This window comes from Oncorhynchus nerka, linkage group LG23, assembly GCF_034236695.1.
Source record: "Oncorhynchus nerka isolate Pitt River linkage group LG23, Oner_Uvic_2.0, whole genome shotgun sequence".
Classification (NCBI taxonomy): Eukaryota; Metazoa; Chordata; class Actinopteri; order Salmoniformes; family Salmonidae; genus Oncorhynchus; species Oncorhynchus nerka.
In genome coordinates, this window is record NC_088418.1 from 33366762 (window position 1) to 33385500 (window position 18739).

The 18739-nt window shown below is 40.1% G+C and overlaps 1 protein-coding gene across 1 annotated transcript in view; it reads left to right on the forward strand.

Moving 5' to 3' along the window:
• The first annotated feature begins 6380 nt into the window (after positions 1-6380).
• Positions 6381-18739, forward strand: part of LOC135564000 (transient receptor potential cation channel subfamily M member 4-like) — an 88386-nt gene continuing 76027 nt past the window's right edge. The window contains exons 1-3 of the mRNA XM_065008390.1: positions 6381-6612; positions 9934-9995; positions 10225-10402. Of these exons, the coding sequence (XP_064864462.1) occupies positions 6556-6612; positions 9934-9995; positions 10225-10402 (297 nt within the window). The 5' untranslated portion in view covers positions 6381-6555. The remainder of the gene's footprint in view (positions 6613-9933; positions 9996-10224; positions 10403-18739) is intronic.

Genomic DNA, 18739 nt, shown 5'->3' on the forward strand with positions numbered 1-18739 from the left:
AAGTGATATGGGGTGGAAGCTGTTGAAGTTTTAAGCATGTATTTTTTACAGTTAAATGTAACTAAATGTAATCCATAATGTAATAGAGAGAGAGCTCTAGCTTGGCTTCCTGAACTCCTTAGGAACTCGCCTTTCATCGCATATTAATGTTGTCTGTCTATGACCAAAAGAAAGAAAGTTTTCATTTAAATTGAATTATTTTAGACGACTGGGTATAAATCTGAATGTGCTAAAGTGATAAAACCATTCTCCTGCTGCGCTACGATGCTTTATCAGTGGCTTTGACATAGGGTTCAGCCAGGAGTATGACAGTCGAAAGCGCAAATTAAGTGGTATTAGGGACATCCCGGCTTCAAGTAGTTACAGATTTCAAATCCTACATCAAACAGGCTCCAAAAATATTATATTGTGTCCATAGGAACCAGGGCTTTTGCTCAATGCAAGCCATTCCGATCTACGGTATTCACAGCGATTTATACGCAAACATGTCAGTCGAAATCGGTACCAGAACCACACAGGTCTCCTAAAAAAGGGACTTGGGTTGTGCCATGGCGGAGATCTTTGTGGGCTATGCTCGGCCTTGTCTCAGGATGATAAATTGGTGGTTGAAGATATCCCTCTAGTGGTGTGGAGGCTGTGCTTTGGCAAAATGGGTGGGGTTATATCCTGCCTGTTTGGCCATGTCCGGGGGTATCGTCGGACGGGGCCACAGTGTCTCCCAACCCCTCCTGTCTCAGCCTCCAGTATTTATGCTGCAGTAGTTTATGTGTCGGGGGGCTAGGGTCAGTCTGTTATATCTGGAGTATTTATCCTGTCTTATCTGGTGTCCTGTGTGAATTTAAGTATGCTCTCTCTAATTCTTTCTTTCTCTCGGAGGACCTGAGCCCTAGGACCATGCCTCAGGACTACCTTGCCTGATAACTACTTGCTGTCCCCAATTCACCCGGCCGTGCTGCTGCTCCAGTTTCAACTGTTCTGCCCGCGGCTATGGAACCCCTGACGTGCTACCTGTCCCAGACCTGCTGTTTTCAACTCTCTAGAGACAGTAGGAGCGGTAAAGATACTCTCAGTGATCGGCTATGAAAAGCCAACTGACATTTACTCCTGAGGTGCTGACCTGTTGCACCCTCAACACTGATTATTATTTGACCCTGCTGGTCATCTATGAACATTTGAACATCTTGGCCATGTTCTGTTATAATCTCCACCCGACACAGCCAAAAGGACTGGCCACCCCTCATAGCCTGGTTTCTCTCTAGGTTTCTTCATAGGTTCTGGACTTTCTAGGGAGTTTTTCCTAGCCACCTTGCTTCTACACCTGCATTGCTTGCTGTTTGGGGTTTTATGCTGGGTTTCTGTACAGCACTTTGAGATATCAGTTGATGTAAGAAGGGCTTTAAATAAATTTGATTCACATTTAAGAGGTTAAATTCATTGAAAAGCCAAAGCAAAAAAAATAGCCATTTGTATTCACGCAAGTGATACAGGGTTGAAGTTAAGTATTTTTGTTTTTTACATTTGAGCTATTTCATAAAAAAAAAATACAAAGGTTATTGCCATAGAGTGTACAGAGAAGGTCTATGAGCCAATAACGTTTGGTAGTATACTTGGAAGTCATATGGGGTGAAAGCTATTGACGTTTTAAGGAAGTGTTTTTAATTTAAAGTCCATTCAATATTATTTTTATTAATGAAAGTCCTTAGTGGAAGATAGAAATTAAGCAATTATTAATGACAAAAAACACAAAAGTTAATGCTGTAGCTCGGAGATGGCCGAGACCTCCGCAGTAGAGGCAGCAACGTCAAAAAGGCGCTCACACGTTCTGAGGCGGTTGTCGATCCTGACTGCCAGCATTAAATCAGGGACTCGAGGTCCTCTCCCAGTTCATCCATGGAGTTAGACAAACACTGTTGGAAAGCGGTGACCAGTACCTCCGTATTACACCCACTCTCAGAGGCGAGGGTGCAGAACTCAGCCACTGGTCTGACCCCTTGGCGGATGTAGAACAGTTAACTGGCTGCTTCTCGTCTGCTGACTGGGTGTTAAAGGAATTTCATTCCTATATGTTCATCAACCAATTCAATTAAAACACTGCCCATTTCTAAGAATTTGTAAGATACTTATTTGCATAAAATGGACAGAGACCAGTCTCAAAATCAATCAATAGCGTTTATTCTCGAGAGTACTGATCATAGTACAATATACATCAGGTTATATACAAAAAATGACATCATAGGTTTTAAAATGTCCTTCCTCCACTCCGATACAATGGCAATATAGTTCACAAGCCTTCCCCACATTGTCTACCACCTGTTAAATAATCTACTACTAGCCCAAGGTCTATCCCCTCCCTGGGTAGAGACAGGATGTCCTGTAAAGGAACACAATATTCCAGCCGGTCTGACGATAACTCCATTAGTTTCTAACAAGGAACAGACAGTCCCTGTTCAAATTACACACATATCCAGTACTATGATTATAATAAGATTCATACAGTAACAGTAGTATTCTGTTTAGTTATAGTTAAGCTAAATGTATACATAATTTAGTCATTATTCATCAAAATCCCATAACACTGGGTGGTCGAAGACTCGTTGCAGCTCGGCAGTGAAGGCTAATGTGGAGCTGCAGGATGGTGGCAGCTGTTCCCACACAGCCGTTGCCCACGCCAGGGCCATGCTTGAGAGTAGAGAGATGAGAGATGTAGGTGATCATGGCCCAATCTGTGTAGAACGAGGAGGACTGTAGCTCGAACACCAGAGAACACTGAGTGAGGAACCCCTTGCATCCTCCCAGGTGGCCGTCATATCGCTCGGGGGCTGAGATCTTAGGTTCCATGGAGGAACTACAGCGACACCTGTAGCACTGGGCGATGAGACTTGGCAGCTCCTGGGTTGAAGTTGGACTGTGGTTGGAGGGAGTAGGTAAGTGACCAGAGGGTCTCATATTTGTGAGAGTTGTTCTTGCTGTCGCCCCAGCAGTGCTCCTTGATCTGGGTGATCTCTGCTGGGTCCATGTTTTGGCAAAAGCTTGCTGTGACATGGTGAAGTTGGACCCAGGCGCAGAGAAGAGACCAGACAAGGAATCAGTGGTTAAGGATAAACATAATACTTTACTGAGAAACAGTAAACAAAGGATCACAGTAACATTGGGAAACCACCAAATACTTAGTCTCAAAAACTCACTCAGGAGACAACCGCACACAGCAAACAATTCAAGCTTCTGCAAATGAAACCAGAACACACACCTCTTTTAACAGGGAAATCATAATGAGTAACAGGACACACCTGAGTGTCATTATTGTCTCTAGGACGGTCTCTGCCACCCACTGGTGACAGGTGGAACCATGACATCAGGGAAGCAGTGAGTGATAGAGAGTGGGAGAGGGAAATGGGGAGGGATTGGGGTATTGTGAGAAACACTAAATTACAATATTGCCTCCCTGTGTAATTGGAGAGATTAAACGATAACCTCCAAAAAGATTATTTCCTGCAAGACTGGGTTATACTATGACATGAAAATAATTCTGAAACTGAAATGAATCTCTTTATAATTATTATAAATTCTCTCCTTTGGGATGTATTGAGGGGGAAATCTTGGGAAACTGGTCATGAGGGAGTTTTCTGGTGAGATGTGTTTGAAGGATATTTCAGTAATAAACATGGTAATGTAAAATTTGACTCAAGGGAAATATGGCATGAAAAATTGAATTATAAAGAAAGAGTGAGAGGAGACTGAGTTATTTTGAGCCGTTGGGTTTCCTGCAGGTGAAGAAATTAAACAATGTTTTTGGAAACAATCGCTCCACTGCGAACGGGGCGGGGGGAGAGGAGGAGTAGGAAAGGGAGGGAAGTGTACAAGAAGAGGAGTGATTATAGCACAAACACATAAACAAAATAATATCTAATATAAACATTTATGATGTTGACTTGGCTACTTTATAAGAAGTGTTTATATTTAAAGTGTAGCTATTACTAAATGTACAATAACACTGTCAAAAGTATTGATTAATTATAGGAGGAGAATTTGGCTTGTGAGTATAGTAACCCTTGGACACACCTCCCCTCATCCCATCTCTCCAGCTTATGAGAGAAGGAGAAGAATATAACAAAAATAATTTCAGGATTAATGGTTTACCTAAAAAGGCATAACACGATTTTCAGTTTTCTTAGTGGTGAGTTTTTATTCATGTATCCACTTGTATTAATTAATTCAAAGTCTGTTGCATTTGTATGTATAAATATGAGGGTGTATCAGTACTAAAAAACGTTTTTAAAATATTTGTTTTATATAACCTCCGATGAGAAATTATAAATGTATGAAAATATAAAAAATGTATTCCATGTTATTCCAGTGATAGCATGGATAATCATATCCCGAAAGGTGCAATATATTACTCTATGCTATGTATGCAGTGTAATATTACAGTATATAATGCAATGTTATCGTCATTTCTATGTAATAATCATATCGTCTTCCTTATAGACAGTATTGAGATGGCTGTACTGCTGCTTGTGACTGTGTCTCTGACTGTAGCCTCACCTCTCAGATCAACACACAGGTGACTTATTGATCCCTTATAGACTGCATCTATGACCATAACCCTCAGACTTAACACAGGCAGAGCTACACTTTTAAAAAATGAGCGGGATAGGGTTATACTAAGAAACGTTTTCATCTGAAGAACCCTTTTTGGAAGAGAAGGCAAAGAGTTCTACCTAAAACCTTTTTCATTCTTTGATTGTTTGGAAGGCAAGAAGGATACCTTGGAAGGCAAGAAGGATACCTTGGAAGGCAAGAAGGGTTCTACAAAGAACCCTTCTGAATCTGAATAAGCTTTTTTACTGTATATTTTCTTCTTTCTTTTAAATAGTGCCTGAGCATTAGTGTTGACTGCAGTGTTTCAACTTTAACTTCAGGAGTTTGCATAATCTGATACGTATGAAAAGATATGTGTGAGAATGTTCTGTACCTATAATATTTGCGCATGTCACTTGTTAAATCCACTCAATCAGTGTAGATGAAGGGGAGGAGAAGGCAGTCATTCTGAATGCAATGTGTGTGTGATTGATAGTTTCAATTGTTGGATAAACACATTCTGGCTAAATTCCAATAAGAATTACACATCACTCTGCTAGTGATGGGAAACCGAGGCTTTCTGAAGGCGTTGGCGCTTTCATCAAATTATACTGAAAAACGGTTCACTTTGCGCTTCATTATCTGTTCACAATGCACATTGGGGACCTCTGCCAGCCAGCAATACTTTTTTTCTCCACTGTTTTTATCAGAACTCCGTGGCTCAGTGGTAAGTCGTTGGCTTCAGTAGCCTATAATCAGTTGGAATACCAGGTTTGCATTTTACATTATGTTTACCTTTCTTGCCTTCCAGTTGACTATTTTTTTATTTTTTTTTAATCTATGCATTATTTAGGATGCTTAAGATAGAAGCTTATACTATACCAAATAAAACAAATAATTTGAACAACAGTGCAGAAAGTGTCTTTGAATGTCAGGTGAAACTTTTAGTACAAAATCCAGTCGAGGTCGATGTTTGAAAGCAGCATGGGATCGAAGAAAGCACTGAAACCACAGCGAAATCAATGGGATCTCACATTTTGCAACACACAGTTTGAAAAAGCATGTGATCAAACGTGTGTTATGTGACAAAACAGCACATTTTAGAGTGGCCTTTTATTGTGCTTTAATTAATGCAAAATTGTAATTATTTTGGCTCTATGGCCTATTTATTGCCTTACCTCCCTACTCTTCTACATTTGCACACACTGTATATAGATTTTTCTATTGTGTTATTGACTGTACGTTTGTTTATGTGTAACTCTGGGTTGTTGTTTGTGTCGCACTGCTTTGCTTTATCTTGGCCAGGTCGCAATTGTAAATGAGAACTTGTTCTCAACTGGCCTACCTGGTTAAATAAAGGTGAAATAAAATTGTCCTCAGCACAAGGTGCACCTGTGTAATGCTCATGCTGTTTAATCAGCTTCTTGATATGCCACACCTGTCAAGTGGATGGATTGTCTTGGCAACAGAGAAATGCTCACCAACAGGAATGTAAAAAAACTGTGCACAACATTTTAGAGAAATAAGCTTTTTGTGCATATGGAACATTTCTAGGATATTTTATTTCAGCTCAATAAACATGGGACCAACACTTTACATGTTGCATTTATATTTTTGTTTGTGTTATTATGAAATATTAAAGGTGGATAGTTTGGCGCATATTCAACGTTACTTTCCGCATTATTAAGTCATGCCATGCCTTAATTGTCTGTCTAGACTTGACTTGTTATCCATATGCTGCATTGGTCTTACCCCATTTTCGCAATAAACTTTTTTCAGATTTCCTTCTACATACCCTTTCTTGATTCTAACCACACCTACCTAGCAGACGTGTCGCCGAATGTAACCACAACGAAACTGGATTTTCATACTCAATTCTGAACGCTCACCGCATGGCCAGTAATTTAGAAAAGGTTTAGTCAAATGGATAATTTATCTGTCCATAGTTTTTCGGGAATAAAACGATAGGTATTTGAGATGAGCGATACGGAAGGAGAAGACGGCGGCGAAATGTCAAAGACAGAGAAAGATCAGGTGGGAATGCTTCCAAAATTTGTGAGAAATTGTATTCCGTTGTAACCTAAAGTTGACTGTACTATACAGTATTGATTTACTGTATGTGGGGCTATTTATTATGTGGGGGCTAGACTACGATTTAAAAAGGCTGAGAGTACCGTGTGTGGCGCGGCAGCAACACGCTTTTAACACGGCTTCAATCAACATTTTGAAACTTGTCTTTCGAGTAGCATAGCTATGCACTACTGTAGAATGTGGGATAACAACATACTTATGGTATTATTAGTTTGTAAAATAAATGTTGGCTATTCTTCCTGGTATCACATTATTTTACAATTGGTCAATTGTAAATCTGAGTGAGTTTTTACGCATTGTGATTTTGCATACACTGTGTTCCAAGCATCGCCAAAAGTATGCTGCATGACCATGAGTTTTTAAATACACAGCAAAGTCCCCTGTGTTAAATCCACACAGAGTGTTACATCTACCACTGGTCTGATTTAACACCGGTCCAGTGTATAGGGGTGCACACTTTTCAGTGTTAAATTAACACACTGCTTTAGTGTAAAGCCTTATTTGCGTATTTCCTAGAGTGCCTTGCCTTTCGAGCATAGCGGTTGAAGTACCCCCTGATAAATCACAATTAAAAAAATATATATAAATAAAAGTTATGCGCACCAAATTAGTGCACTAAGCCTGTATTACTCCTGTATGAGCTGAGAAAAATACTCATCAGCAGAGCGTTGAGCAAAATACACATTTTCCATTTCAGTCCTGTGGCCTTCACCAAGTGAGATCCTAAGAGAATATTATTAAATGTATAAAGTAAACTCACCCCATTCCGTACAAATGTGCGCCACCGCAATATTCAAACGAGGCTACAAAGAAAACTAATGGGACTGTAGCGACTGTGTTGACTTCAAAATCGGGGGTGTGAACTAGGTTTCTATTCATGCGTTGACATGGTGATGGCTCTATAGTATTGGAGAAAAGTTGAAAAAATTGACCCTCCGTTACATCATGGCGTGTCGTGTCGTAACGTACAGCACGCATAAAGCAACTATTTCTGTCTTACAATCTCTCTCCACCAGGTGTAGCACTTCTATCATCCTTTAAAAACAAGAAATGGACAGTGACTGGGGTAAGGGGGGATACCAAATCATTTTTTTGCGTCATCATTGCATGCGATCATCATTCTCAAAGCCGCTGTTTACTTCAAAGATCACTTGAGCACCGCCCCAAAAAACGATTAAAATTCAAACACAAACCTCCAAATAGGTATGTAATAACATTATATTTATATTGTTTTATTAACATTTTAGAGGCGATATTGTGATAAGTTGGACAGATCGAGTGGGGAAAAAAAGCAATTTTCCCACACGACATCTCTCCTCACTATCTCGCATTAGTTTCGCTTCCCCACACTCCATTTTTAAAAAGACCCGACAGGGCTCATTGCCTGCTTGACTTATGCAGAAACGGGCAACGTTTAGGTCATGTCATTTATTTTGTTGGAAAGGGGAGAAATTTTGCTCTACAATGGTATTGATATTGCAGTTGATCTGGAATTATTACTATTTGGGGCGCTAAAATAAGAGCAATTGTACGGACCAAGGCAATGTACGAGTTTACGTTATTCTTTAACACAATACCACGCAAATTTTTATAAAGGGCCTAGCTTTACCCTAATACAGTGGCCTGAACTCATGGTTTTACAGGTAACAGTAGGACTGCAAGTCACATTATGCAGGCTTGGAATTCAGCAAGAGTGGACTGATTTTTTTTTTGAGTTTTTTAGAATTTTTATTCACCCACAATATGAGACTACCTAAACCAAGAGGGGACAAAGTACGGCCCGTCGGGCACTTCAAGCCGGCCCGCGAGACAAAATATATATATATATTTTTTATTGTCCTTTTTTGTCCCCAATTTCGGGGTATCCAATTGGTAGTTACAGTCTTGTCCCATCGCAGCAACTCTCGTATGGACGCAGGAAAGGCGAAGGTCGAGAGCCTTTGCGTCCTCCGAAACATGGCCCAGCCAAGCCTCACTGCTTCTAGACACAATGCCCGCTTAACCCAGAGGCCAGCTGTAGCAATGTGTCGGAGGAAACACCTGGTAACCGTGTCAGCGTGCATGCGCCAGGCCTGCCAAACCCTTTCCTAACCCAGATGACGCTGGGCCAATTGTGCGCTGCCTCATAGGTCTCCCAGGGATCAAACCCGGTCTGTAGTGACGCCTCAAGCACTGCAATGCAGTGCCTTAAAGCGCTACGCCAATCAAGAGGCACCCGCAAACTGCTAAAAATAAATAAATAATTGGGTCTCCCAAAAAATGCGACCCTCTGTAGAATTTCAAAATCCCGTTTTGGCTCTCGAGCCAAAAATTGCCCACCCCTGACCTAAAACAGTAATGGGTGCAATAAATCCAAGTAACAAGTTGGATTAGTTTAACAAATTGTACGTTATTTATATTTGAGTAGCACAAGATTAATGAATCAATCAATGTACATGCAAAGACATAGATATTAAAACAAACAATTCTAAAAATCAACCTGCAATAGAGCATGCTGGGAAATATGATAATGGTGGGTGTGGATTTTAATACTTGAATCAACACAAGAAATGTTACACTGAAGATCAACACTAGGTAAGACTGGCCTATTTGCTATGTAGGAGTAATAATATGGCAAATGGGTGGCAAACCGGTGGCAGATTACTTGACAATTATGCCATTGTTGATTAATGCTTTTTTCATTAGCTATTTTCTCTTGAATAATATGGCTATCCACTAGAAACTCATGACATGGACAATATGGACACAGATGTACATTTGAAGAAAAAAAGGAATATATTAATACATTTTTTAAATATTATTGAAGTATAAATTACCACATTTTCCATAGATTACTTGTTAATTACAGAAACTTCAGGTAACTTTGGTAAATTATTGGTAGTTTTCCAACACTACATGGCACTTATTTCAAAGCACCTATTACTTTCAACCTTTGGGGGCATTGGTGAGGTTTCAAGGTGTCCCAGAAAAAGCTGGAGAAAAACTAGCAAACAGAAAACAGCAGCAAGATCAATATTTTTCACATGTAATGCATGAGCACAGTTTGACAGGGTTGAAATATAAAAAAACAGTGGCATAGTTTGGATTTAATATTACAGGAGGCCTAACAGTTAGGCCTACTCTTAATTTAGTGAGGTACCCTGAAAGTCTCAGGGTGGAAACCGAACACCTGCAATAACACACCAATGTGTATTTTGCTTCTTGAATCAATCAAATATCAGCAATCTTGATGGTTATAAACTAACCTTCTAATTATAATTTCAGAGCTGGATACCCAAAATTATCAAGAAACGAGTGTGCACAACTTTCGTAGAGGATTCTTTCAGGTAAAGTCTAATCGCATTCCCAGTTTCCCACATTCTCTACATTTGTTTTATGAACATTTCAAATTTTTCACCTATTGCTCAAAATAATGCAAGCTCAGGAGGCCAATAACTGTGTAAAGCTTGAATATAGTAATGATGAATATGTTATTCTTATAATGTAAATTATCAAAGTAATAATGAATATTTTCCTATGCTGCTGCTGCTGATTGTCCCATTTCCTCTCCCTTAGTAATGGCAGGCTGTGTCAGTGTGGGGGTACGCGGGACACCCATGAGTCAGTCGCTCTGGGGGACTATTTCAGCACAGCCATCGTCAGCCACTGGGACAGCTCCCAGCATTCCTCCGAGTACCCCACCGACGCCTTCGGAGAGCTGGAGTTCGCCGGTGCCAGCAAGAGACACAGCAAAGTAGGTGTCTGTCTTTCTGTCTGTCTGTATGCTTCTCCCTCTCTCTACAGTGTTTCCTCCTTTAAAAGTTGCGAGCTTACACCGCTGGACTTAGAGGTACCCAGCGTCACGGCTGCATTGCTCCAGACCACCGCAAGGGGGAGTGAAAACACTCATTATCTATTTGGGTCCCAAGGTTTTTATATGACCAATCATTCCGAGTGGTTCTAATGACGAATTTGACGCGAGCCACCCATCTCTGGTGACTTTCAAGGATGGCTGACAAAACACTGGTGGAAGCAAATTTAAGTAATTATAACGTCATAACGAGTCAAGCAAAAAATGTACAATTGAGAGGAATATGTTAGTTAATGTAGAGACAAACGATTGTGCATATTTTTTTGTTATAAAGTACATTTATGAAAATCGCTATTTAGGATGTTTTTTTTTCAGTCATATCCAATACCAAGTGTATCAAACTACATTCTTTGAATGATGCTGTGTCTGCATGTATGTATTACAATTATACACTTCAACAGTGTTTACCACTCCTGCTCCTGGGACATCAATGATTACACATTGTAACTATGCAAAAGACTAGAAACCTTGGTTTAAGTAAAGGCTGATTTGTAGTTCATATATACCGTGGGGCAAAAAAATATTTAGTCAGCCACCAATTGTGCAAGTTCTCCCACTTAAAAGGGTGAGAGGCCTGTAATATCATCATAGGTACACTTCAACTATGACAGACAAAATTAGAAAAAAATCCAGAATATCACATTGTATGATATTTAATGAATTTATTTGCAAATTATGGTGGAAAATAAGTATTTGGTCACCTACAAACAAGCAACATTTCTGGCTCTCACAGACCTGTAACTTCTTCTTTAAGAGGCTCATCTGTCCTCCACTTGTTACTTGTATTAATGGCACCTGTTTGAACTTGTTATCAGTATAAAATACACCTGTCCACAACCTCAAACAGTCACACTCCAAACTCCACTATGGCCAAGACCAAAGAGCTGTCAAAGGACACCAGAAACAAAATTGTATACCTGCACCAGGCTGGGAAGACTGAATCTGCAATAGGTAAGCAGCTTGGTTTGAAGAAATCAACTGTGGGAGCAATTATTAGGAAATGGAAGACATACAATACCACTGATAATCTTCCTCGATCTGGGGCTCCACGCAAGATCTCACCCCGTGGGGTCAAAATGATCACAAGAACAGTGAGCAAAAATCCCAGAACCACACGGGGGGACCTAGTGAATGACCTGCAGAGAGTTGGGACCAAAGTAACAAAGCCTACCATCAGTAACACACTACGCCGCCAGGGACTCAAATCCTGCAGTGCCAGACGTGTCCCCCTGCTTAAGCCAGTACATGTCCAGGCCCGTCTGAAGTTTGCTAGAGAGCATTTGGATGATCCAGAAGAAGATTGGGAGAATGTCATATGGTCAGATGAAACCAAAATATAACTTTTTGGTAAAAACTCAACACGTCGTGTTTGGAGGACAAAGAATGCTGAGTTGCATCCAAAGAACACCATACCTACTGTGAAGCATGGCGGTGGAAACATCATGCTTTTGGGCTGTTTTTCTGCAAAGGGACCAGGACGACTGATCCGTGTAAAGGAAAGAATGAATGGGGCCATGTATCGTGAGATTTTGAGTGAAAACCTCTTTCCATCAGCAAGGGCATTGAAGATGAAACATGGCTGGGTCTTTCAGCATGACAATGATCCCAAACACACCGCCCGGGCAACGAAGGAGTGGCTTCGTAAGTAGCATTTCAAGGTCCTGGTGTGGCCTAGCCAGTCTCCAGATCTCAACCCCATAGAAAATCTTTGGAGGGAGTTGAAAGTCCGTGTTGCCCAGCAACAGCCCCACAACATCACTGCTCTAGAGGAGATCTGCATGGAGGAATTGGCCAAAATACCAGCAACAGTGTGTGAAAACCTTGTGAAGACTTACAGAAAATGTTTGACCTCTGTCATTGCCAACAAAGGGTATATAACAAAGTATTGAGATAAACTTTTGTTATTGACCAAATAGGCCTCTCTCATCTTTTAAAGTGGGAGAACTTGCACAATTGGTGGCTGACTAAATACTCTTTTGCCCCACTGTATAGAATAAAAAACAGTCCATCCTGCCAGCATGCCCACAAGAGAGCCACTCAGGAAAAGAATGACGCGAGGAACGAGATCTGAGTTTTTTGCTCTGAGACCGGCATAATAAAGTAATGAAACAAGGAGGGAGCAGGTTTTGAACCCTCAACATTTTGGCCCGAAGTCCAGCACGCTATCGACTGTGCCCAAATGTATTAATTGGGGTTGGGGCCGATTGTGGCCAAAAACACTTTATCAATTGTAGTCTTCAACATGTGGAAAGGGGTAAAAGTATTATTATTAGTTTTTTATAAGCGTAGTAGCAGGATGAGCTATTAGCTGAACAATAGTCTATTCAACCTTTACTAAAGAATTGTCTAATAGACGAGCTAGGTGTGAAGCCCCCTGCCCAACTTGAGCTAGGTGAACCCGCCCCCCAACTAATCATTTGTATCGGCATTTTTCCTATTTTGTTACTTTACAATCTGGAATTAAAATATATTTTTGGGGGGGTTTGTATCATTTCATTTACCCAACATGCCTACCACTTTGAAGATGCAAAATATTTTTTGTGTGAAACAAGCAAGAAATAAGACAAACTGAAAACTATTCACCCCCCAGTCAATAATTTGTAGAGCCACCTTTTGCAGGAATTATAGCTGCAAGTCTCTTCGGGTATGTCTCTATAAGCTTGGCACACCTAGCCACTGGGATGTTTGCCCATTTTTCAAGGCAAAACTGCTCCAGCTTCTTCAAGTTGGATGGGTTCCACTGGTGTACAGCAAAACAGTCATACCACAGATTCTCAATTGGATTGAGGTCTGGTCTTTGACTAGGCCATTCCAAGACATTTAAATGTTTCCCAATAAACATCTCAAGTGTTGTTTTAGCAGTATGCTTAGGATCATTGTCCTGCTCAAAGGTGAACCTCGGTCCCAGTCTCAAATCACTGGAAGACTGAAACAGAAGTAATTATTTTCATTTCACTTCACCTATTTGGACTATTTTGTGTATGTCTATTACATGAAAATAAAAATACAAATAATTACAGGTTGTAATGCAACAAAATAGGAAAAACGCCAAGGGGGATGAATACTTTTGCAAGGCAATATACCTACACGTATCTACCTACACACAGTTAGTGTTCTGAAATACATAAACATTTATTTATTTATTGGTCATGGCTCCCGAGTGGTGCAGCAGTCTAAGGCACTGCATCTCGGTGCAAGAGGCTTTACTACAGTCCCTTGTTCGAATTCAGGCTGTATCACATCCGACCATGATTGGGAGTGCTATAGGGCGGCGCACAATTGGCCCAGCGTCATCCGGGTTTGGCCGGAGTAGGCCGCCATTTGTAAATAAGATTTTTTTCTTACCTGACTTGCCTAGTTAAATAAAGGTTCAATTTAAAAAACAACTGGCGGCAATCAATACAGAGGCTGGTGCTGAAAATATAGCTAACTTGTTATGCAAGTGTTGCACACCAACAGATGGAGAGAACCTACACCAGTCAAGCAATTAATTTCAACAATAATATTCATTTTAATTTGACTTTACAAACAACAAGAGGGCTTAATTGGAGTCTATTTCTTCAGAGCCTAGACCTATATAAAATTACTTAACTGGATGAGGTAGGCTATTCGGCTTAACAGCCTAATTTTTTTTTTATTTAAATTTTACCTTTATTTTACTAGGCAAGTCAGTTAAGAACAAATTCTTATTTTCAATGACTGCCTAAGAACAGTGGGTTAACTGCCTGTTCAGGGGCAGAACGACAGATTTGTACCTTTGTCAGCTCGGGGATTCAAACTTGCAACCTTTCGGTTACTAGTCCAACGCTCTCCCTGCCGCCCAAATAGAAGTAGGATTTATTTTTTTAGCCCTACTTACAATTGCAACTGGTCAGAAATGTAGCATACTACATAAAACAATAGTTCAAAGAAAAAAAGTCTGCACGTTCTAACTAAAACTATGTAACTAATATTGAAAAGCGCACATTTGTAAATCCCAAACTCTAAAAGTAATTGGAAAGTTAGATACAAATGATGTGTGACACAATAAAGAATGTAAACAAGATGTTATGTTTTTATTTACAGTAGTATGGACAACTGGAGGCATTTTGAAAACAGGTTTTCAAACTTGTTTTTCACAACTGTAGCAGGTGTAGCCAGCCCTTCATGCAAATGTTTCCTATTAGCAGGACAATAGACTTTTTATAACCCGGCCACTGTTGTGAAAATCCCTCAACTTGCAATGTATTCGATGCTTAAGCACTCTAAAGTGTTACATTTCTAACTCAAAACAGCAGTACAGTATTTCTTCATCAACATCTTTATGCTTTCGTTAATAAAATAATGAGAAAAATGCATTCAAATGGGGATGTTTATATAAACTACATTTTAGTCGCACTTCCACCCAGCTCCACGACCACAGTTAAAACCTTGCTGAGATGAATGTATTTGTTGCATTGTTCTGTCGTCAATTTCTCTTGCCAAAACATCTTGATGGCCTTGACTAGTTCATCTTTGCTTGTCGGCTTGGCAGAGTTACGGATGAATGTTTTCAGTTGATGCCAAACAAGTTCAATCATGTTTAAATCAGGAGACCAACATGTATAGATGAATTATTATTATTATTATTATTATTTTTTACATTTGACCCGTTTTTCTCCCCAATTTCGTGGTATCCAATTGTTTTTAGTAGCTACTATCTTGTCTCATCGCTACAACTCCCGTACGGGCTCGGGAGAGACGAAGGTTGAAAGTCATGCGTCCTCCGATACACAACCCAACCAAGCCGCACTGCTTCTTAACACAGCGCGCATCCAACCCGGAAGCCAGCCGCACCAATGTGTCGGAGGAAACACTGTGCACCTGGCAACCTTGGTTAGTGTGCACTGCGCCTGGCCCGCCACAGGAGTCGCTGGTGCGCGATGAGACAAGGATATCCCTACCGGCCATGCCCTCCCTAACCCGGACGACGCTGGGCCAATTGTGCGTCGCCCCACGGACCTCCCGGTTACTACAGAGCCTGGGTGCGAATCCAGAGTCTCTGGTGGCACAGCTGGCGCTGCAGTACAGCGCATTTAAAAATAAAAAACATATCGTAGGCCTACCAAAGGTTTTGTAGGTCTTTTACTTATTTGTATTTAACCTTTATTTTACTACATAAAGGGCTACTCTCTCTGCTGGCGTCTTGACCCAGTTTATGCCCTCATTTGCAATGCAAAACATTGCGGCAGTGTGTTTTGGGTCATTGTCTGCATTTGGAGAAGAAAAAATACATTTAGGTACAATAATAGAAATATACATGTAAATAGGCCTTAAACGTAACAAAATATTGTTATAATCCTATATAGAAATAAGCGATGTGTACCCAGAAACACCTCTCTGACAGGGTCCAGCATATCTCTGATTTCTTCATCGTTTTCATCAAGCCAGCTTCTTTCTATGGTGCTATCCGTTCCAGAGTTAGGACTGTAACCACCAGAGGACTTGAAAATGAGCCGGTGCTGAGAGGATCACCAAAACTAAAGGTATTTTGGTTTCAGAGCATTTTATATAAAAAAGAAGGTATATAGCCAATCAATGTGTAGGCATACTGTGTAATAAAATCGATAATTGTGTACTTCAAACCTTTCTAGGGTATGTGGGACGCTAGCGTCCCATCTGGCCAACAGCCAGTGAGATTGCAGAGTGCCAAATTCAAATACAGAAATACTCATTATAAAAATTCAGAAAACAAAACATATTTTACATTGGTTTAAAGATTAACTTCTTGTGAATCCAACCACGTGTGTCAGATTTAAAAAATGCTTTACGGCGAAAGCATACCTTACGGTTATTTGATAACAGCCCAGCAGACAAATCATTACAAACAGTAACCAGCCAAGTAGAAGAGTTACACAAGTCAGAAATAGAGATCAAATGAATCCCTTACCTTTTGATGATCTTCATATGGTTGCACTCAGAAGACATTCATTTACTCAATAAATGTTCCTTTTGTTCGATGAAGTCTCTTTATATCCAAAAACCTCCGTTTTGTTTGCGCGTTTTCTTCAGTAATCCACAGGCTCAAACACAGTCAAAACAGGCAGACACTATTTTAACAGTTTTGGAAACGTTAGAGTGTTTTCTATCCACATCTACCAGTTGTATGCATATCATATCTTCTGGGCCCGAGTAGCAGGCCGTTTATTTTGGGCATGCTTTTCATCCAAAATTCCGAATGCTGCCCCCTACCCTAGAGAAGTTAATACGTGAATGTGTTTTTGGAGAGCTTACAACCATGCTGACAACCATCCGTGGAGATCAGTGGACAAAGGGCTGGAAAAAAGGCATGGTTGCCAAGAAAGCGGTTGAGGCTAGGGTCCTTTTTTCAGAATTTCCGCCTGACTGACGTGCCCAAAGTAAACTGCCTGTTACTCAGGTCCAGAAGCCAGGATATGCATATAATTGGTACCATTGGATAGAATGCAAAGTTAAAATAATATATGAGACTATAACACAATTTATATGGTAGGAGAAAATCCAAAGAAAAACCAACCAGAAGTTGTTTTTTTGGAGATCCCGTGCTCTTACAATGGAAAGCTATGGGTCCTATGCAATTCCAGATTGCAATTCCTATGGCTTCCACTAGATGTCAACAGTCTTTGTTCAAGGTTTCAGGCTTGTTTCTTCCAAAATGAGGAAGAATTTTGAGTTTTGTTGCTGGGAGTCACAGTTGGAAATCACTCTGTGGGTGCGCGATTAAGACGACACACACTTTCTAATCTTACTTTTCGTTTGAACAAACTTCTTTCCATATGAAATATTATAGTTTAATCACATTTTAGGGTGCCTGAGGATTAATTAGAAACGTAGTTTGGCTTGTTTTAACAAAGTTTAGTGGTAGCTTTATGGATACCTTTGTCTGCATGTAGAACTCAAATCAATGGCGCCAACTAAACTGACTTTTTGGGAAATAAAGAAGCATTTTATCTCACAAAACGACCATGCATGTTGTAGCTGGTACCCTTTAGATTGCAAATCAGAGGAAGATTTTCAAAAAGTAAATGATTATTTAATCGCTATTTGTGATTTTATGAAGCCTGTGCTGGTTGAAAAATATGTTGATCTGGGACGCTGTCCTCAAACAATCGCATGGCATGCTTTCGCTGTAAAGCCTATTGTAAATCGGACAATGCAGTAAGATTAACAAGAATTTAAGCTTTTAACTTCTGGATGCACCCATCCCTTTAGCGGGATCCTTTTCATCAACATCCTCTCAATTGCAGAGCGCCAAATTCAAATTAAATTTCTAAAAATATTAATTTATAATAATTTTCATGAAATCACACGTGCAATATAGCAAAACACAGTTTAGCTTGTTGATAATCCACCTGGCGTGTCAGATTTCAATAAAGCTTTTCGGCGAAAGCATAACAAGAGTTTATGCAAGAACATCTCTCTCAGTCGACAAAATATTACAAACAGCTAGCAGCCAAGTAGATTGGTCATGAAAGTAAGAAAAGCAATAAATTAAATCGCTTACCTTTGATCTTCGGATGTTTGCACTCACGAGACTCCCAGTTACACAATAAATGTTCTTTTTGTTCCATAAAGATTATTTTTATATCCAAAATACCTCCATTTGTTTGGCGCGTTATGTTCAGAAATCCACAGGCTCGAGCGGTCACGACATCGCAGACTAAAATTCCAAATAGTATCCGTAAAGTGCGTCGAAAGATGTTAAATGTTTTTTATAATCAATCCTCAGGTTGTTTTTACAGTATTTAATCGATAATATGTCAACCGGAATGTAGCTTCTTCCATAGGCGAAAGAGAGAAAATGGCTATTGCGCATGAAAAACTCTGCTGGCACACAGCCATCCACTGACGCGATGGGTTCTTTCTAGCTCATTTTTCAAAATAAAAGCCTGAAACTATGTCTAAAGACTTCACATCTTGAGGAAGCCATAGGAAAATTTATCTGGTTGATATCCCTTTAAATGGAGGCAAGGCATCCATTGGAACAGAGCGCTTTCAGCACCTCCTTGTTGGATTTTCCTCAGGTTTTGGCCTGCAATAGCAGTTCTGTTATACTCACAAGCAATATTTTGACAGTTTTGGAAACTTTAGAGTGTTTTCTATCCTAATCTGACTGAATTATGAATTATATGCATATTCTATTTTCTGGGCCTGAGAAATAGGCCGTTTCAAATGGGTATGTTTTTTGTTGTTGCCAAAAACGAAAATACTGCCCCCTACACT